The sequence below is a fragment of the Phaenicophaeus curvirostris genome, chromosome 4 (genome assembly GCF_032191515.1).
Source record: "Phaenicophaeus curvirostris isolate KB17595 chromosome 4, BPBGC_Pcur_1.0, whole genome shotgun sequence".
NCBI lineage: Eukaryota > Metazoa > Chordata > Aves > Cuculiformes > Cuculidae > Phaenicophaeus > Phaenicophaeus curvirostris.
In genome coordinates, this window is record NC_091395.1 from 48,391,397 (window position 1) to 48,413,309 (window position 21,913).

Consider the following 21,913-nt stretch of genomic DNA (forward strand, 5'->3'; position numbering starts at 1 on the left):
GCAAAAGCAAATATTGAAACTTTGAAAATAATTAAAAAATAAAGAAGTCTGCCTCTGTCTTGCTGTATTTTCAGTAGTTTCCTATTCTATTAAAACAAAATAGATTTTTTTTTCTTATATTTCAGTCACTGGGGAAAATATCTGAGGTTTAACTCTACTCTTCAGGAAAAAAGAGGAAGATGTCAGCAAAAGCTTTCTTTTTTTTTATGAAGCAGTGGCAACTTCTATTGCTCAAGACAAATGAAAGTAAGACACCAGGTGGTCTTCATTTCTTTTTTTCTCTTTTTCAATTAAGGAGTCTGAATTTTGCGTGTAATAAGCCATGGCCATATTGTGCATTAATGATTTTTGACAAACCACTGCATGATTCAGAGAAACTGATTTATGCAGGGAGTTGGCTGAGCAAGAACTGAGTTATGGAAGAGACCTACCACCATGTGTCATTTTAAGTCTAGAAAAAACACTCACATCTTCAGACAAATAAAGACTGGCTGAAAATGTCCATTTCTGGACTACACTAATATCTGTGTACAGCTGAAACCAAAATTGTTTGAATATTCTGATTTTTCTTATTTTTTGAATTGTTTTGGCAGTTCATTTAAATAGCATATTATTAGTTTCTCTTTCCATAGTAAGTCACAGAGTGTACTTAACTTCTACTAGTATGACAAAATATATTTTATATTTGTGGATGAATAACATTATATATATGATTCTTTTCTACATTGTTCTCTCTTTATAATTATTTTAGAAAAAAATTGTCGTTATAGTAATAGAATATTACTATGATTTTTCTAACAGAACCTAAACAGAAACAAGAGCAGTCTGAATTTATATGGCCTAGCTTTGAGCTATACTTTTCTGAGCTACAGAGGTACCAACAAAGACAACCATCTTTGTGATTGACTGAAGCTCAGAAATAGCAAGAAGCTACATTCTGATGTCTTCATATCGCTAGTCTGACTACAATTGAAGTGCATTTTGTCACCGTATACAAAGTGCAGCAGTAGTATTAACTTGTCTTACTAGTAAATTGTCTTGTTTCTCATTACTCCTCCATTTCTCTAATTTTTTTTTTGTTCTATTTATTGTCCAAGACCCAACATAATTATTAAGATTTTCAGACTTAGATGTTCTGATTCTGTGAGTTCTTTCTTTTCTTTTTTTCACCATAAAATATTGCTACATGGGTTTTTTTTGTTGCTGTTACCATTATAAAGTTTTTCTAAAACAGCTTAGAACATGGATTCAAAGTCTGATTTTCTCCTCATTTCTGAAGATGTGATAGCAGGGAAAGATATTTAGAAGACAGTCTGTCCCCAATTTTCTGAGGCAGATAGGAAATAGACATTGTTTATTATGTCCTTTTTTAATTTTTTTTTAATCTCAAAATTGTTCAATTTATTCAACTGCATAATTGCAAATAGAATGTGCCCCTTCACCCCTTGTAATTTATTCACTGAATTCCAAACTGGAAATCTTTCAGGAAGATAGTATAAATCACAAATTACAGTAAAGTTATGCACTCAGATCTCAGGCTAGCCAAATACAGTTAAAAATAATTTTGAAAAGTTATTTACCTCTGGGGCTGCATTTCTGACTCGTCAGAGTTTACCACCACATATGCCATTTCCTGTCATGGGCTTCAAAGACCTCTGGCTTTGAAGATGCAGACGCTAGGCGGATAAGTCATTCCACATAACGTTGTCTACCTCCACTATCCATTTACATGAAAGCTACTGGGAAAAATTTCAAACCCACTTCCATTCAGGCCTGCATAATTTTGCAACTAACTTTTAAAGTTAATGCTGTAATTTTAAGGGTGAAAAATGCATAGATAAAATTACATGTATGACAAAGATCACATTCAGCAAATTTAGCTGACTTTAGCACAAAGTTCCACATGCTGAGAAACTAAAGCTTGACAAATTAGCTCCAGATATGACCATATTAGTGGGAGATGGAGACAGCCCTAGAGGGCTGGCTTTTCTTTGACTAAAAAATGCCTTTGAGAAGACTCACTTGAGCTAATGAAGGCATTATATAAACAGTTAAAAGGCAGTTGCTGGAGTCTGGTAGAAAGCTCATGTATCAGTAATTATTAAAGTTTCCTGTCTCCTTTTAGAACAAGTATCTTGTCCCAGTTTTGGCAGGCCTACAGCATGGACACTCTCTGGTCATTAAATAACCAGGCACTATTTTGCGTAGTATAGCATATGCAGTGTCTTAACTCTGCATCTCTATAGCTCCCTCTGAAGGCTGGAGATTCTAATTAATATCCTGATCAGTTCCAGTAAAAACATTTACTCAGGGCAATAATAAATAAAGAGGGTTTACAGTGGCTGAAGGGTTCATTAGAACATAAATGATGTATGGCTGACCCATCTGGGAAGAGGATTAAACTTAGCAACACTTCTTTCTTTCTCTCTTTCTTTTTTTCTTTCTTTCTTTCTTTCTTAGAGAAAAAAAGGGTTGGCTTCACCCTGTTGTTTGGAAATCATACACTGCCATTGAAATTATGATTCACATTGAATTAAATGAAATAAAAATTCGGTAATTTATTTCACCTAAAAATTATACCAGTGATGAAAGATTTTTACCTGTGTTTATTAGTAGAATTTGTTACGTGAATAGTTAATATTTATTATTAATAGATAGAATAATTAAAGCAATACTAGTCGTTTCCATTAGCTTACCCCTAAACTTCTACAGAGCTGTCTGTCTGGTTTTAATCAAAACCAAATGGTAATCCAAGTTCTCAGGCTGGAACAGCTAAGAGGAAGTCATTCAGAGGAGGCAGAAGAAAGCAGAAAAGATAAACAGATGATATTTGCTAAATCTGTATAGAGCAAAGGATGTAGATGCTGTGGGTTACTCTGGAGATGTGATTCAGGCACCCTGTCAAACTGGAATGAAGTAGTTACAAGTGTTTTATGTCAGCAAAATACTAATATGATCAAGATGGAGTCTGTCCTTTTGCTTTTGCAGAGCTGGATTTGTGTGGCTCCGGGGGATTCACGGAAGAGGTAAAGCAGCATATAACATTGCCTGCAATACGACTGTTTAAACTATAGCATTCATTTGCTCAGACCCAGCTTAATCTCTTGGGTAGGAATACAGTTTTAGCATATGCGTGTAAATGATATCTGTCTAACTGTGTAACTGCATGTATTTGCTAATAAGAATAGCACTAGACCCTTTGTCAATGTGATGCATTAGCTGAGTTTAGACCATCTTGTTCTCTTCCTGTTTCTTACTACCTGGTGCTAAAGACCAAACATTTCAGCGATGTTCTCCTGTTGTTTGTGCGAAGACAACAGTTATTCAGAACAGGAGAGATGTAGAAAATATTTTTTCAACCAAATAAAAAGCCAACCAAGAGGGAGGAGTTTGAAAATAGTTTAACATTATGTAACTGTAGCACAGATCTTCCCATGTGACAGAAAGAGCCCAGCAGCATATTGAGCTGAATGTCTTGAAATGCTCGATCTTGTCATTTTTTTTTCATTCCCCCACCTCTGTGCGCTGTCTCCCTTTCCCTCTCCCTGGCGCAGGCAGGCTCGCTGCCTCTCTCTCCCTCTCCCTCTCTCTCAAAGGCAGGAAATACTTTTCAGGCAATCTGGGCCTGGTTGTTGAGGCCCCTCTCACAAAACATCAGTCTGAATTTAGTAGACAGAAGTCACTGGGAAAAGCTTGACAGGCTCGTGCTTAGCAAAGGCTCCCTCCAGCTGCAGAGGGTGTTTTTGTTAGAATCATACACAGAGCAAAACTGCTTAGAATAGAGCAATGATCTCAGTAGCGAAATCTGAACTTTTGTGCTAGCAGCAGCTAACTGGGACTGGGCTCTTTTGTTTGTTTGTTTGCTTCTCCGTTGTGGATTATTTTTTTTTTCTCTTTTACTGACCAAAGATTTTAGGGAAGTCATGTCTGAATTCCAGATTCTCTTCATCTAGGTAAGCCTGTCTCGGAATCTTTCTATACTTTAAACTATCAGAAAAAATAATAAAAAGAGAAAGAAAAGAAAGATCAGTAAAGAAAGAAGCAGTATCCAGCACTGAAGCTTTCTGCACTCAGGATCTCAGCGTTAAAACTGGAGGTAAAAAAAAAAAAAATTGATAATCATTAAAAATGTATGTTTAGTTGTTGACTGTGGCAATTCTGTTTATCAGAATGTGCTAGATATAAAATTTAAAGAAATCTTCTTGTGTATTTTTCTTTATCTTTTACAAATAGATTTGATGTGCTGAACTATGTTTATTTGCATTCATATATAAATAGAGTTGCGTGGTCTTGCATGCATATATTTTAATGGACATTAAATAGGAAAGCTAGACATGTGAATGATTTCTTTCTTCACCTCATTTGCCAACAGGGAGGGCATTTAGGGCTATATTTTTTCCCTCTCCCCCCCCTTCCCTTCCCTCCTCTCCAGCAGTAATGATGATGAGGAGTGCTTTAGGTAGACATATCTGTTATACCCCTGCTGAGCTTGGTGTCTAGCCGTTTCTCAGTCCTATATGAAATTTATGGTAGAGATGGCAATAGTCTTAAATGTCTACACTCTACATATGAATTCGAAGGTTTATTTCTTGGCATTATTTAAATTAGGTTATTTTTAGTAAAATTAGGTTATTTTTAGTAACTTGTGAGTGGATACACATTTTGGGCGTGCTGTGCTAAAATTTATAAGACTGATTATAATTTTCAGTGAAGATATATGAATTTACTCTGTCTTTTCCTTAACCTAGTAAACATTTAATTATTAAAATAACAAGAATCGGCTGCTAAGGAGTTTAGGGAGAAATTCGGGATGTCATCTTTAACTGATGTGTAAATGGAGCTGCTGCTATTTTACATAAAGGCATGATTTAGTTATTAATTATGGATATCAGAAGCATTTTTCATGGTGATCTACATAAATCCCTTTGTCTTCCTGAAAATATAAAAGAAAAGTTGTTACTTATATGTAATATGATTCTTTCCTTCTTATGAGCACCTTTAAGACTCCATATAGTTATTGCCCAGATTCATAACTAAACAGGAGAAAACTGTTCATGTATTTCAAGAATTTTTTAACTGTTTTTACTGAATATTTTTTCAAAATGATTGGTGCGTAATGAAATGACTATGTGGCCTGAAAGGACATGAAGGACCAGTAAATATTTCAGAATGGGATCAAATATCTCTTCTGCAACAGGCTGAGAATTGTATACTTTACTGCCATTTGGGTGGAAGAAAGTTGTTTATGGTGGTCAGAATTGGCTTTGGGTTGTGAAGGGCATGGGTCTGAAGGGGAGACAAAACAGCTGGTAGGCAGCAAGGTGCCCCTGGGTATATACTGGGGCGAATTTTAAAGTCACAGTCACTCATTTGCCTATGGACAGCCTTCTGCAGTTTGGTGCCCTGAGCTGGAAAAGCTGTAGTAGGTAGGTGGTGGGGCTGAGAAGTTGAGAGGAATCTGAACGGCTGAGTCTCTGCGTCACTTCCATGAAATTTGTGCTGGAACTTTGATGTCTCAAGGGATTTAGTGTTAGTGGCTTTTACTGCACTGTGTTCCCATACTTGCTTCTGCAAGTATGCATGTGCATAATTAGTATTAGCAAGCCTCTAATTAAATAAAAGAGAAAATACTACAAAATAAAAATAATTATTCCATATCAAGGAGTGCCTTCTTCTGCAGCAGTCTTCTGGATTTTAAAAGATATAATGACCTCATCTAACCTCAACTGCAGGTGACAAAAATACTTGACCACTATGACAGTGGATCTATAGGGTAGACAACAGAATAGAATTTAGAAACTATTTTCCCATTTAATACTGAAGTTTCTCTTAGACCATAGAAAATGTTACAAAGATATCAGCCCTCATTTCTGATTTAGAAGTTTTAATTAAGAGCCGCGATGACAAGTCATTCTTGTTATTCAAATCCTGGTTCTACTTAGTCTAAATTCTCTGTTATCCTGTTTTTCTTGTTTAAGATATAGTTGTTCAAGGAAAAAGTATTCATAGAAAGCTTATTGCGTAAAAAAAAAACCTATTTTATAAATACATAGCAATAATAAACATGGAAAATTAGAAACATACAATCTAGCACTGAGTATCTAAAGTTCTGGACCTTGCTCTTTTCCTTCAGAAATGTTAATGTTCTTAATTTGAAACAAGAAAATAGCCAAAATAGTTATATCAGGTGACTTCTTTGAACAGTTAAACACATGAATTCATGTCTGACACCTTGAGGAAAATTAATGCAACTGGTTAAATTCATTTCATAGTAATTATTCAAATAGCTTTCCTTGACCATAAATTTATGCCTTTGTAAAATTATTTTCTTTTGGACTGTGTACCTGTTGAGCTCTATGTTAAATTCCATACTCCTAGCACTTGAAAAAATAAGTTTGAATACTTGGGCTTAATCCATTAAGAACTTTGCAACAGAAAGCAAAATGTAATTCCTCCCAAAAGAAAAGGAAAAGTGAGGATATAGAGAGCAGCCCTGCAGAGAAGGATTTAGGGGTGCAGGTTAATGAGAAGCTCGACATGAGCCAGCAATGTGCGCTCACAGCCCAGAAGCCAACCATGCCTGGGCTGCATCAAAAGAAGCATAGCCAGCAGGTCGAGGGAAGTGATTCTGCACCTCTGTTCCTTTCTTGTGAGACCTCATCTGGAGTATTGTGTCCAGTTCTGGAATCCTCAACATAAGAACTATTGGAACGGATCCAGAGGAGGGCTGCAAATATGATCAGGGGGCTGGAGCACCTGCTGTAGGAGGACAGGATGAGGGAGTTGGACTTGTTCAGCCTGGAGAAGGCTCCATGGTGATCTTATAGTAACCTTCCTGTACTTGAAGGGGCTACAAGAAAGCTGGGGAGGGACTGTTTACATAGGCTTGTAGTGATAGGACTAGGGGCAAGGGATATAAACTGGAGAGGGGCAGTTTTAGACTAGACATTAGGAAGAATTTCTTCACTATGAGAGTGGTGAGGCACTGGCACAGATTGCCCAGGGAAGTTGTGGCTGCCCCATCCCTGGAGGTGTTCAAGGCCAGGCTGGATGGGGCCTTGGGCAGCCTCATCTAGTGGGAGGTGTCCCTGCCCATGGCAGGGGGAGTGGTACTAGATGATCTTTAGGGTCCCTTCTAACCCAAACTATTCTATGATTCTGTGATTCTATGATTCTATGATATCAGGTTGGGTAGGCAGGTTTTTAACAAGCTAGATATAGTCATTCTATTTAAAAGAATTATAGTAATTCTTTTAAAATGCTGAGCTTAAAAACATTTTTTAAATTTTACCTTAGATGGTGAAACCACCTAAAGATGTGGAAAGATGTCCATTTTGGCTTTTTCATTAGTCTCAAAAGTTGAAATGTTAAGCTGAATTTGATATAATATTTTTCTATTGTTATTAACATGATTTTTATTGCTGAATTGTTTATGTTGAAATTAGAAATATTTCTTGTTTTATCTTTGGTATATTGTACATCAGTTACTGAATACAAATACAGTGGTTTGCCTTAGGCTGCATGTATCTATGTGAAAACCAAAGTCATACAATTTACTGTTTTATTTCTAGCCTTAATTTTCCTCTAGGTTATTCTTTTTCTTACTCTGATTCATGATATTCCCTTTTTTTTTTTCCATTTTGTTATACCTTGTGTCAAAATCCAGTAGATTTAGATTAAATGCCATTGAACTTTAGAAAGTTTGTAAACTACTTCCAGTTCACTAGTGGTTGAATCACTCTTTGTTTCACTTTGAACACAGTGGTGTTCAAGGTAGATGTCATATCCTATCAGCAGGAGTTTTGTGCATTCTGTTGCACTACACCTCAGTCATGACAAACACTCTTCAATGCTAGCATAAATATATGTTCTAACTTGAACACCACTGTACTTGTGTAAAGTTTGCCTCGTGGTCCAAAATTTAAGTTTGCTAAAAGAGGAGTCAGTGGTGAAATATGAAAAGAAAATATCATAAGACTGAGAAGTATGAAAAATCTACTTGCAAAGTGCCGTTCTGTTAAAGGAGATAAGAGAAATGGAAGAGACAAGATGAATCAGTAAAAAATTTGCCTAGTCAAAGCAGTTTGGGTTACATTATTACAGTTGTATAACTGCAGCTTATTAAAGAGCATCCAACAGCCTTTATTTTGTATTATTAGCATCTTTGCTAAGACCATCACAAAATATGAAGCTCCTTTCTTCTCATCATGAGTTTTCTCCTGCAAGACACAGACATGTAATAGGCAAGGAAGACTTGCTTTGGATTCTTTGGTTCAGTCTGGAGCATTTAACTCTCCACATCTGAGTGTTCCTGAGAGGTTCAGCACAGTGGAAGTTGTGCTCTTAGATTCATTACACACTTATTTTGTCCACAGCCGAAGGGCAGATAACACTTTTCAGTTTGTTTGAATCATTTTTCTTAGGATAATGCTGTTTTATCAGAGAGAGGTAGCAGCTGTCAGTAATAATATTATAAAATAACAAGGTTTTGATGAAAGGATGGTTTCAAAGGGTTGCACCCTCCACAGCAGAAGACGCTTTTGGAGTATTCTGTGTGCAGAGACAGATCTACATTTTAGTTCCACTAAATACCTATGTGCAAGAGGCGTCAATGCCTTCCTGGCAACTTCCAAGCCTTGAGTCACTGTCAGCTTATTTGGATGTATAGCTAAAGATTTTAAAAAGCTTTTGCATGCCGTGTAGCAGGTATAAGAAATAAACCCAAAATAGTTTTCTAGAAGAGGGAAGATAGTTGCATGATCTCAGGAATCATCTGCTTTCTTTTTTCCTGTAGTCTTTTATTCAGAAACAGTAATTTCCAGGGTTTAGTCTGCTTTTCCAGGCAGGCTACAGATGCTGAATGAGAGAGTTTCTTCATAAAATCAGGAGATCAGCTGATGAGTTTGGAATTGAGGTGTCTCTGGAAAATACTGTGGAGAAGGTCTATTGGCCGTGACTATAGCAGCCATGTTCACATTATGACTATTATAGAGGCAGAGAGAAAGAGGATAAAGAGGTAAGATACCAACACACTGTATACAAGTCCATTGAAAGATGAGCTTCCTGAATTCTGAAGTAAGAATATTGTACTGTAAAACAGTCAATTGCAAGGTTTTGTTCTGATGCAAACCTTTTTTCCTTCCTATTTCACCAGTCTGGGAAGTAAACTAAATTTTTACCCTCCCTTCCATGGGAGGATGTGAAGCTAATTGGGTGCATTTCTAAAAATCTGTTTCATTCTAAAAATATTTGTTTAGTTTGCTTTCATTACTTTTTTACATCAAAATAGGATTCCAGCTGACACTATTATTAGTTCATTGCCACCAAAAGTCACAGCCATCTCAATAGTCATTCTCTCTGGACTGTGGCTGATAAAGTATTTGTCTTTATTGATGGGACAAAATAATCTTCAGTTCTTTATATAGAAAGTATATGCATAATAATGTCAAAAATACTTTTTAGTCCTGTCTACAACAGAAATGAAATCATGCGCTCTGCTATTCAGTAAGTGGACTAGTTACCAAACGTCATTGGCCATAGTGCCTCAGATTTCATAGCTCATGAATATAACAAGCACTAACAACTTTTCTTTACATGGAAGCACTATATTAGAAACTTAAGTCTAAAAGGCATCAATACAATCTGGTTAATTTACACTGTTTTCAAAAGGACCTCACGTAGCTAGAAAAGTTTTACTAGAGTTGACTAGAAAGGGGAGAAAAAAAAAAGAAGAGAGATTTGAGCAAAACCTATCCTAATTTAGGACTAAAAATAATATGCACAGTTATCTGGGTTGCCATGCCATATAGGATGGCCTTTTATCATTTCATGTCTTCTTTTCAAGTAAGACCAGTAGAATCGCAGATCATAACTTCTAGATGTCAGGGCTTTGATTTTCTTCTAAAAGATCTATGCTAGAAATACTTTTTGGCTTAAAACCTCTTCTCTTTCTAAAGGGCAATTATAAATTTGATGGTTGTTCTCTTAAATGATGCTGTGGTGAAGGTGATGGATTGTCATAACAGCTAATAATAATTTAGTGCTTATTGATTAATAATTATAATATTAATCATTACAAGAATTTAATGCTGATCATTAGTATTTTTAAATGCCATTAACAAAATTACAGTACAGTAGTATAATTATACTTCATATATTTGAAAAATAATATTTTCTGATTTTTTGACTATTCATCAATGCTAAATAATACAAAGTACAAGAAGTAGGGTAATTTAATTGACTTTTAAATTAGTTTCTCTTTGGTAATTAAATCAGACGTAAATAATATAGATCTTAAGTAAGCATGGATAATTGTGGATCATTCTGGATCATGTCATTTCCCTCTCTCATCCTTGAGGAAGAAGCTCAGCTGATCTGAGGCTCAGCACTGCAAATGGACCAAACACGCATATAGCCAAGCTAAGAACCACTGTAATCACATCAGATGCAAGTACAAGCCCTTCTTTGTATGATGATGGGCGCTGGTAATGCAGCTACTTTTTGAGGAATAGAAAGCAGAGCAACTCCATGCTGGTTTTATGATTTTCTAGCAATAAAATCATGCATATTGACTAAGTTTGGGCTCATATCTTAGGAACCAGTAATATTTTCAGAAAACAACTGAGAATGTTTCTCAGTGAACCACTTGCCAACTTAACTTTTACATAATAGTTTGGAGCATCTACTGTATTGAAATCTTATAATACTGCTGGATAGTATAATTTTTGTAACATGTTAAATGCCTTTTAAAGAAAGGGTGTTAACAACCTTAACAGTATTAGTCATTTTCACTGACAGTAAACTATAATGAGCATATCTAACATGGCAGAATCTATAAAGGAGAAAAGGAAATAGCTTGCTAGAAGGATAATGAAATTGACCCCTACAGAAAAGAGGAAATGCATATTAAATTACAAGAATGAATTCAGGTACTCGGCTCACTTAACTTTCTGCGTGGCTTTACTTCTATCAGAAATCACCATCTTTTTGCAGTGTATAATTTATATTTACTATACATTACAGTATAGTATTTCTTTATATGTATAACCAAAAAAAAAGTTCTTATTTCTGTTTTAATATTTCTGCTTTCTATTTCTACTTTTATTCTCTGTAAATTCCTGTAGTATGAGGCACAATGAATAAATGTTCTCAATTGTTGATTTTTAAATGGCTGTAAATCCTCTCTTTCCCAGACAGGAAATCTTAGCCTGTATCATTGCTCCTCAGATAGAGACTATACAGTGCTTTTAATTCACTTTATTGGGTTTACTATGCCTTTTCCTGATACATCTCTCTTTCTGAGATGAAATGACTATAACTATATGTAGATTCAGTTTATAGCAAAATGAGAACGTAGAAAACATCATTATGAAACTGTATGTCTAGTCTTTCTTTTGCCTACTGTGCTACATAGCTTCTAATTTTTACTTAGTGTGAAATGCAATTCCAGATTACCGGCCACAGTGATTCTTAGTTTTAGGTTTTTTCCTGATTGTTAGCAGATACCATAAAGGCTTTTATTACACACTTAGAGTTAGAATTCTTTTCTTACAACTGCATACCATCGTATTGATTGACAGGGAATTTCATATGCAATTTTATCTCCTAGCCGTCCACTGCATTTTGGTCACTCTGTATCATCAAAAAATGTTATTTCACAGAATCACATAATCACAGAATCACTAGGTTGGAAAAGACGCAAAGGATCATCGAGTCCAACCGCTCCTCATAAGATTTGTTCTCCAGCCCCTTCACCAGCTTTGTTGCTCTTCTCTGGACACACTCCAGGGCCTCAACATCCTTCTTTTAGCAAGGGGCCCAGAACTGAACACAGTATTTGAGGCGCAGTCTCACCATTGCCGAGTACAGAGGGAGAATAACCTCCCAGGACCTGCTTTTCTCCTTCTGAATAATCTAAAAAGCACAGGTTCTAATATCTGTCTTTTCAAATTTTTTAATAATCACCCTCTTAATTGAAAAAAAAAATCATATATTCTCACTTTTGGCTTTCTGTTTCTTTTTATTTTCAAAAAAAAGAAAGAAGTAATTAGATTTGCAGCCGATTTGCTGCGTATGGACATCAGACTGGGAAGTGTATCTTTAACGACCAAGTGATCTTGATTTGACTTGATTTTATTTTAAAAGCAGCTTTTGATGCATCTCCCTATTGCTTGCAGCACCCCAAAGCTGAGCACGCAGAGTAATTCCTTTAGCCTTCTCATTGTGTCAAGATACCACCTACAAGGCTTAGTAAGGATTTGTGGTAAAAAAATCCATCATCCACTTTGCCATGATCAGAGCAAATATTGGAAAAAGAGTCTCTTTTTCACACTAGAAAGGCTGTAGTTCCTCCATCTGCTTCAAGTCCTGGCCGGGACCCCTTCTGGTTCTGTGCATCTCCCTCCTCAAGTAAAACCCAACTCTGACTCCAAAGGCATTTGCTATTGACTTGGAAGAACATGGCTTTTCCAGCTTGATCAGATTTCACCTCCTCTGCCTTGCAGGCATCATAATTGTCCCTTTTTTTTTCCCACAAATAGAGTAACTTTGGGTACCTTTCAGAGTTGCAAGTTCAGTAATTTCTCATTTGAGTATTGTTATTCAGTTATACCACTTGGTTCCTGATCAGTTTGTTTTCTTGTCCTGAAACTTCTATTAATTGACATTTCAATATGAGCCAGTTCCATAGACTTATCTGAGGGTTGTTATCTGTTGCAATTTTTTTGTTCAATCTACCACTGGCTAGCAATTAATAGTGCATTGAAACAGTCTATTTTTAAAATCCAAAAAGTAGGGAAGTAGGGTTTGTGCCAGTAGGAACTCTTGTATGTTGCACTTAGTTCTTATTTCTGTAATAAATACTGATACCTGAGCCACTCTGTTCAATGGAGTGCATCTTTCTGGTGTGTATTGAAGACACAATGCAATATCTTTCCAATATTATTGTTTGAGAGTGTTTCACAAGGGTTTTTTTGGGTTTTTTTTTTAATATTAGCTATTATTTTAAAGCATCTCACTAGAAAGTAAGGACCAAGAATAATTCCAGAAAGCACTTTTTGTTATGGTTTGTGTTAGAATGTCACACTCTCATGTTGCATAGAAATGTTTAATTTAAAAAAAAACCCACATTATTTTCTGTAAAATAAAATGGTCATATTTGTACGTAGCTGTTATTCATTCTCTTTCTTTTAGAAAACTTTTAGGACTGGCACTTGTTGTATTACAGTATTACCAAACACTTAGCCTATGGCTTTTAGTAATCCTAAATAATATAATGTATCATTCAGTTCTTATCCACCTAAGACTGTATTATAAATATATTCAGAATCTCTCCCTATCTGTCTGGCTTTATATAACTAGAGTATTAAGTCTCTGAAAAATATCCATTTGGATAGCTATAGCCAAGTCAAAATGTTAGCAAAATTTGTATTAATTATCTCACATGTGACAGCAGCTTCTTTTAAGAGGCGACCTATGATCCTAAATGCTATTTATCCAACTTGGCTGCTAGTATTACTTTCTCTGAATAAAAATCCATCAACAAACAAAGTGCAAGGAAAGAGAGGGGATAGGATTTTTATAGCTTTTGTCTTGAAAGAAATGAAGCAGAAGAGAAAAAATTAGATGAGCATGTCTAGTAATCTGTGCTGTCTCTATAGTTATGTGGATTACATTGATCTCAGTCCTGTAGAAATAATTTTTAAAGCAGAACCAATGTCCTTGTATCAATCAGTTTTAATATACCTGTTTACCTTAGCATAGACAGGACTTCCTTTGCTTTTTTTTAAAAACAGCATTATCAGATGTGTAATACATACTTTCACAGAAGCCCTAAGTCTTTGGTTGTAGCCAACGGCACTTGAGCTATGGATATCAGTAAAGTATTAATTAATTGGCACCGTTCACTGTTACACAAAGACTTTACTTCTATTTCTGTCCACTAATTCATGATTGCAAACAGACAGGAAGAGATCATCTCAAAGGATAGGACAACTACCATGTGAAAAGACTCTATTGAGCTATGTCTGGTTTTATCTGTACAAAAACCAGCAAAAGCTATATTACTGGCCTGTGTTCACATTTGTAAATGTATCACATGTACACATATGCAACCTTACCATTAAAATATATATGGAAGATTGCCAGTGATTTTTTACTTGATTTAAAAGTACAGTGCCTTTTCTGATTTTTAGAATGAAGTTGTATGCATTTTCAAATTAGTTATTTGTTCAAAGAGTTCATATTATATTCATGATTATCTTTTATATATAAGAGAAATTAGGGAAATTCCATCTGATAATCTATATTGATACCCTACAACAAATAATCCTTATATTTCTGATCTAGGACATCAGGGTTTATCATGGTCTTTACCTATGCACTATAAAGGCTGTTTATATAGAAACTGCAGACTAGGTGAACTCCACTTAAGTGAAATCCAAAGAGCTGTATATATACAGGAAATAAGAGAAGGAAGGACTGTAAATTCGAAAACAGGAGATATTTTAAAATAACTAGTTGAGTGAAGACCTACAGGCTTATGCTTTATCTCAAATTTTTATTTGTAAACAACATTCTGTCTCAGTGCTTTGTATGGAGTTACTGAAAGAGCCGAATGTAAGCCAGACCAGGAAGATGTGATATGAGTTTATAGGAAACAGACACAGTTCACTCAGAATTCCTTAAACAGAGCTCGCTGACTGGGGTCACAGACCAATGAAGATAAAATAATGATAACAAAATAAATATTTCTGCTTGGTCTCCACTGCTTACATATGCCTGCTATGTAAAAAATGTAATGAATTGAGTCTTTCATCTCTGTGTAAACTCATAAGGTAACACTTTGCCTTAGTTTTTTATATAAAAGATTTACATCCCATGAAAAGCATTAGCAAAAACTGAATTCTGTTGGCAGGACAGTAGGGGCTGTACTGCCTGGGGCACCTTTCTGAAATTCTCCTGCCACTTATACTTAAGTGAACTCTCCCATGTTCTTTGCAACATTCTCCCTTTGAAAGCTTTTCTATTTATTGTAACATGGATGTCATGTGTGGTGCAATGAATGGTCACTGTGGTGGATCTGGTGGGGGCAGCAGGGATGTCACACCTGGGTCAGTGGCTGTCCTCACCTTGGCCAGCCAGGAATGCCACTAAGCTGTCCTCCTGCATGACAGTGTCTTATTTATGACTGCTTTTGCCATAGCCCTTTCTTCCTAATGATGTAGGGTTCATTGCCTCATCTCATGTGGTGGCTGCTGCTGCTGAATTGTTCTAGGTTTCAATCCTTGCCATTTTCTTACACTCTGGGAAAACCAAAATGAGCTCCACTCCTGTGTCCTGGAAGGATGAGGGAGGAGATGGAGTGCCAGAGAGCTCTTAGTTGTGTGTCTCTGTCTCTTGTAACTGGGAGGTTTTTGTGTCATGTCATGTGTCCTAGAAGTGGAGCTGGGTCTCTGACAGGACTGTGTAGTTACAGGTGCAGACATTCGAGTAAATCTCCTTCCTTCCCTTTCCATTCTCACTCTAGCTCCAACTCCTAGGTCTTCCTGCTACAGCCTGTGCAGCCTTCTCAGGATTTCAGTCATAGGTATCACAGCTGCTTTGTTTAAAGATATTTCTCGTAGGATGCCACATTTCCTTCAAGAGGGAAGAAAGAGAAGGTAAAATGTGTTTTGAAAACTGTGCAGCACAGCCAAATCTAAATGGAATTTCATGAGATAAAGGAAGGATCTTCTCTGTCTGATTTTCAAAAGCCTGCTGGAAATAATTTAATTTGAGCTTCTCATAAAAAAATTACAGGAATCCTCCTTGAAGGAAAATGTTAGACAATCGAATTATAAGAGAGTGTACCAGTTCATCTTATACATCACTTTACTCTGTGTTTTATCAGTTGCAAAGTAAATATCCATTCTGTGAGACTCGATACAAAACTTCCAAAACCCAAAAAAAGCATAAAGCTTGTCCCTTTTTTTTTCATTTCCATTATAACTTACATTACAATATCCTTTTAAAATGATGTCTTGTTTTGTAAACACAAATTTGTAAATACTGTGAATTATCACAGAGGTTGCTTGAAGGGGATTCTGTTGTAGCATCATTGCCCACTTCTCGCTTCCATTTAGTTTCGTCAGGAAATGTCTACAGAGTCGGTATTGCTTAAATTCCTTAAGTCACACCCAGAATCAAAATTTTTGGGGGGCAGAAGCCTTTGTCATTCATATTTTGTTATAGACCTTATTCTTCAAAAGTTAATCTTATTAAGCAGTACCAAACTTAATGTTATTGCAAATTAAAGCAAAATATGAATCTGAAGTATGGGAGCAGCTGAGTGGACTATACTAGCTTTGACCAGTAGACAAAAGTCTCTTTCACTCTACAAAACATTTCAACAGACTGCTAGAAGTTCATCTGCCTGTCTGTAAAAATATGGGAAAAAAACATCTATAAAGGTTTCTAGTTGTAGGATTGTAAAGATGGAAAGGTAAAAAGAGGGATGCTTCTTCCCTTGGTGAACAGTACAAATGGACTTCAGAGGGACATTTCTCAGAGGACAACATATGCTACATGTCGAGAAAAAAGTCAGCAGCAACAGCAGAAAAGCAGTGATCAAGGCAGGAACACTTTCTTTTGCAAAGTGGCAGTGCACTTCACTTTCTGGCAGAGAAACAAGCATGGTTATGAATCTCATTCAGTGGTCTGGAGTGGTGAATCCTTGAAAGTACAACTCATGCGCCTGCATGTGAGTGCAAAGGAAATAGGTTATCCTGAATACAGGGGTAGAAGAGAGAAAGAAGTTCCTTGTTTTCCTGTAACTGTCAAGAAATTATAGAAAGAAAATAATTTCTAAGCTGGATTATGTCAGGTAATGGTGACTTTGAGAAGTGGAGGGAGAGTGGAATATAAGTAAGCTTCCCAAAAACTATAGGCTTCTCCAGTGTCATGTAAAGAGGAGATTTCAGGGACTGGTCACTGAGGCTGCCTGGGCAGGTGCATATGTAAGGTAAATTTTTCACACTTGGTGCCAATGTAAGCTCATATTTTAGAGAACAATGAAAATGCCCTTGCCATGTATTTATTTGTCTTGTATTTCAAGGGAAGTATTTTGATATTTTCCTGTTTAATCATTTTTCCTGCAGTCTGAGGCAGCCAAAACTAGTGATAGCACAAGTAAAACAGAAGGTTCCTAAAGTAAAATTTATTTGGTTTTCATCCCCCATGAAATACAGCTCTCCACATCCAAAAAATGAAAAACAGTAAGGTTGTGTTCTCCCTTTTCTGCACATGTGTGACTCCATTTAGCAGCAGCAAGATTGACACACACCCATTAACTCCTTGAATGCCTGCCTTCTGCACGTTAAGAGCAACCTAAATCTTAGAAAGGTGGATACGTGTGTATGATAAGGAAGGTGGATTTTCTAGCTTTTTACACTTAATATTACAGGTGCATTTTCTTGATTTTTGTCACGGCTGTAGCAACCATGTTTAATGTTTTGTAAAGTAGATGGAGCTATTGTTCTGGTACGGGTAGACAGAGAAAAGGTACAATGGAGCTGCAGACAGGTGCAACTCACAGCAGTGCTAATGGAGGGCAGAAGAAATCATAGAGCCTCTTTTAGTAAACCTGCCGCTCTTCACAGATCAGAAAGGAACACAGTAGTGCTGGAAAACTAATTCGGTTACTTCTGAAGAGCTGTAGGGTCCATCAGGAAAAGGTGCAGCTGAAGTCAAAAGTATTGTCATTGCTATCTGCACACTGTGGTAATTTTGGACTGCAGACACTTAGAAATAGTACAAGAATAAAAATATGCAATAAAAGCAGGATAAGAATGCAAATGCACAACAAATTTATACTATAATTTGATGTTACATTTTAATTTTTAGGGTTTTTTCTCATGTTCAACCAGGAAAGAAAAGAGATCCTTAAAGTTCTATTAACTTCTTACTACCAAATTTTGCTTCTGAAAGCAGATAATTTTTTTTGGCCTGACTTTTTGTGTTATTTTCCATTTTCCTCAGCCTCCCACACACTAATGACTTGTGCATGGAATTCTCTTACCGTATGAATATATTTTCTTTTTAAGCACAGTCCCACAGAGGTGGAAAATATGAATGTGAAATGAAGCTTGAGATCCTCAAAGAAGGTTAAAGATCTAGGAGCATGTACAACTCTGTCTTGAAGGCCAGTTTGTCAAGACATAATTTACAGAGGTTCAGTTGCATAGGCATAATTCTGCATTTCTTTCCAGATTCCTTCACCTTCAGGCATGTGATTTATCAAGGCAGCTTTGTGGCCTGGTGGCCAAACAGAATTTGCCTTACTGAACTGAAATGACCCAGAACAAACTCAGTACTTAATCTTCTTTATTGATGAAATTAATAAGCAGATCCATGCTAAGTGCTGACAGTTCTTATGTAGGGAGTGAAAAGTAGAAGAGTCTACTCCTTAAGCCTCTAATATTTTACAGGCCAAAAGTTTTGGTTTGTGATTTGACAAAGAACTTATTAATTTTATTTTATAATGCATAAATTAATATGAGGTATTTCCTTTGTGTTAAATCATATATGCAATATCATAAGATTAATGCATCTCAAAAGCCATTGTCCAGAAGGCCCAGTGCAGCTGTCAGTGAAAAATACCTACCTAGATAATCAAGCAGTGATAGTGTCTCACCCAACAGTCCAGGTGAGACTGGCTGACCACACTGGCTCATAAGCTACCCTTCTGGAGACCCCCATCCTAAATAAGGATATCCTCCCTACATTAGTAAATCCCAAATATATTCATCAAGGGTTTTTTTCAAGTTTCATAATGAATTTGATGTAAGGAACAATCCAAAAGCTTAAATTAGTTTTCCCAGGTTTGGTTTGGTTTTTTATTACCCCTCAACAGCTGATTCCCCCTGCAGTTTCATGTAATACTTGTAACTGGAAGTCCTGAAGAAAGTGAAACAAAAACAATAAAATTGAGAGCCACTGAATGGGCCAAAGAAACTCATAAGACAAGTGGTTTACAGCTTTGATAAATTCAGGATAACCCTCAAGTGCTGCTCTACCTCTGAGAAACAGCCGAAATTCTGCAGTGCATGGGTATCTATGGATGAAGAATATATACAAAATAACTTTGTGTGTGAAGCAATCTTAAGACATAATGCCATTTATACCTGTGGAAATTAATATCTTACAACAGACAAAATGGAGAGGCACTTGTCAAATTTTGGCTGTGGAGCTACTCGCCTGTCCATAGGACTGTTTATACTATTTCTGTTTACTTGATATAGAGAGTAATCAGAAAAAAAAGTTATACTGAATTACAAGTGCTGCCAAGTTGCTGAAAAGTATTAAAACTTTAAACAAAAAAAGCCTTCAAAATTTGTGTCCTTGAGGTCCTGCAGTCTTATCTTGCTTTTATACATTTGTTTATACATTTGTTTAAACTGTTCCTTCCCTTTCTTACTTTTTCATTTGAAGTTGATTCAATAACCCAGTCTTTTTTTATTTCTTGCAGATGTTAAAATGATGAAACTCTCTTTCCCTCTGGAGCAGTGCACAGCAGCCATGACATCTCCTCTGGTCCTCTGTAGAACATACGTTGCAGCCTGCTGCTGAACTGTTATGACATGTCTCTAGCAATCAGAAAGAAAAGCTGGGAAGAGCATGTGACCCAGTGGATGGGATTGGCTTTGGAGTCTGCAGAGTATAATACAGCATGTCGTCATGGACTTGTAGCTGATAACTTGCAGACAAGCATGGAAAATGATGAGGTTTTAAGTGTGGACCAGAAAGAAAAATGTGCTTCATTTCCAGAGTTCTGTTATAGTGGAGAGCTGATTGGCTTCCCTGCAAAGCAGCTGGGAAATGTTTCAAAAGAGGTGGATGAAAACGATAACCATGAGGATGAGGAGCATTTTCTGGAGGCCAGCACAGAAACTCTTGTCCATGTGTCCGATGACAATGAGGACTACTCAGCACTCAGCCTGGATAGCGCTAATTGCCCCATCACTCCTGTAGGAATGAAATCAAGAGATGAAGAAAAGAATTTAAATGGAGCAGGTGTTTTAACACAGACATTACCAGTACCAGAGGATAACAAGGCAACTGAAGCATCTGGAATAACAGGCAATATAAGTAAAATAACTGGATGTGACACAATTCCTAAAGAGGAGGTGGAAGAAGACAACAACATTTGTGGCAATATTGACCAAAACATGGAGCTTTGTAATTATGAAGGGTTAAATGAAGTAATAGATACAGAGAAAGAGCATCTTTCTAATTCTCCAAATGTGAAAGAAATTATTATGCCTGCAAAACAGATGCTTCATACTGCTGTAATTGCACAACAACGCCGTAAATCTGATGCTTTTAAAGATGGGCTTGGAAAGTCTGAGTGTAATGTGATAGAGAGTGGGATTTATTCTGAATTATGCACCAGTGGTGATAGACAACTATGTTCAGCAGTGGAATCCAGCGAGTGCCTTATGCAATCTTCTTGCTCTCTCATCCCAATAGAGGGAAATGATGTGGATGAAAGTGGTTCCACAGAACTGCAAGTGGCCCCTGAAAACAAATGTCTTTCAAATATCAGTTCAGCAGAAGACATTCAGTGCTTACATATAAGGAATAATTTGACCACACAAGAATATTCAGACAGTGAAGTGAAACTGCGCAAAAGAAAGGTAGGATGCTCATAAACAGCAGAGATTTTTTTCTAGTGTTTTCCCCCAGTCTCTTATGAGGGCAATTCCATGACTAACTGATTTGAGATAGACTGTACTTTTCAGCCTTATTTCAACAGCTTGTCAGAAATATTTTCAAACAATTTTGCGGAAAATGTGTCTATACCAAAACTGACATCCAGGAGCTTTTTTTGAGGTCTGAAAATGGCTGAGCTGTGAATTTGGAAGGTGCTTTATGTTCATTTTACTTTATATAAACATTTAATATCATTTATGTATTTTGTTCAGGACTAAATGACTAAGTATCTTCTATGGGTTTAGTTTTATTTTTGTTTTTCTGCTGCTTTGAGGTATCACTAACCCTCTTAGGAAACAGATTCTGTCCAGCAGCATGGAAGCCCTATATAAAAAAAAGAAAATAGGGAAAAACATCAACAAAAAGGGAAGAAGCGTAACAAAACTTTAAAAGGGAAAAAAGAAGTGGAGACATTTTGCAGTAGCTCTTTGTTTTTCAGCTCAACCCCACAAGCATATGTTCTTACAAAAAAAACTATTGCTGAGCTTCAAACAATGTTTTGCAATTTTAAAGCAACCAGAGAGTTTCACTGCCTACACAGGGTAAAGAAAAGTATCATAATAAAACTTTAATGGTCAGATTCCATAGCAGTAAAACTCCCATTGGCTTTCATGTTCTGGCTGTGGCACTACAGAATTCGTCTTAAAGTCTGGCTTTCCCAGCTATGCTGCTTATTCTTGCTAATAACCAATTTGTAATTGTTTAGCTGTCTCCACCTTTTCTCATTTCACACCATCCATTCTTTTGTCTGGTTTCTATTAACTGAGCCAGGCTTCTTCTATCAGGTGTAGTGCCTCAGTAGCCATCTCACTAAAGCACAAAATCACATATAAAAATTACTGTATGCCAATAAAGCATCCTGAGCTGCTGACTACTGCTTCCTTGTGTAAACTCTTTGGCAGTATTAACAGTCAATGAATATAGTTAGAAACTGTAAGTTACTTTTGCAAAAGGGTTCAGAAGCCCTCAGATCCAGTTGGTAATCCATGCAATCACAGTTAACACCGATCTTGCAGTAGCTACAGCTCTGAATTACAAGTAAGAAACAGAAACCTGGCTAGTAGTACCAGAAATGTTAAACTTACAAATTTGTAGAAAATAGTTTAAGTTTAAGCAAAAAAGTTACACAAATTAACATCATATTTGAAAACTAATTGACTATTAC

General features: G+C 36.4%; 1 protein-coding gene across 2 annotated transcripts in view; it reads left to right on the forward strand.

Annotated features, from left to right (window-relative positions):
• The first annotated feature begins 3,530 nt into the window (after positions 1–3,530).
• DLC1 (DLC1 Rho GTPase activating protein) overlaps positions 3,531–21,913 on the forward strand; it is a 219,971-nt gene continuing 201,588 nt past the window's right edge. The window contains exons 1-2 of one of the 2 annotated variants that reach the window (XM_069856003.1): positions 3,531–4,096; positions 19,505–20,672. In XM_069856003.1, coding sequence (XP_069712104.1) covers positions 19,617–20,672 — 1,056 coding nt within the window. In that variant the 5' untranslated portion in view covers positions 3,531–4,096; positions 19,505–19,616. The remainder of the gene's footprint in view (positions 4,097–19,504; positions 20,673–21,913) is intronic. The other variant, XM_069856004.1, reaches the window with a different exon arrangement.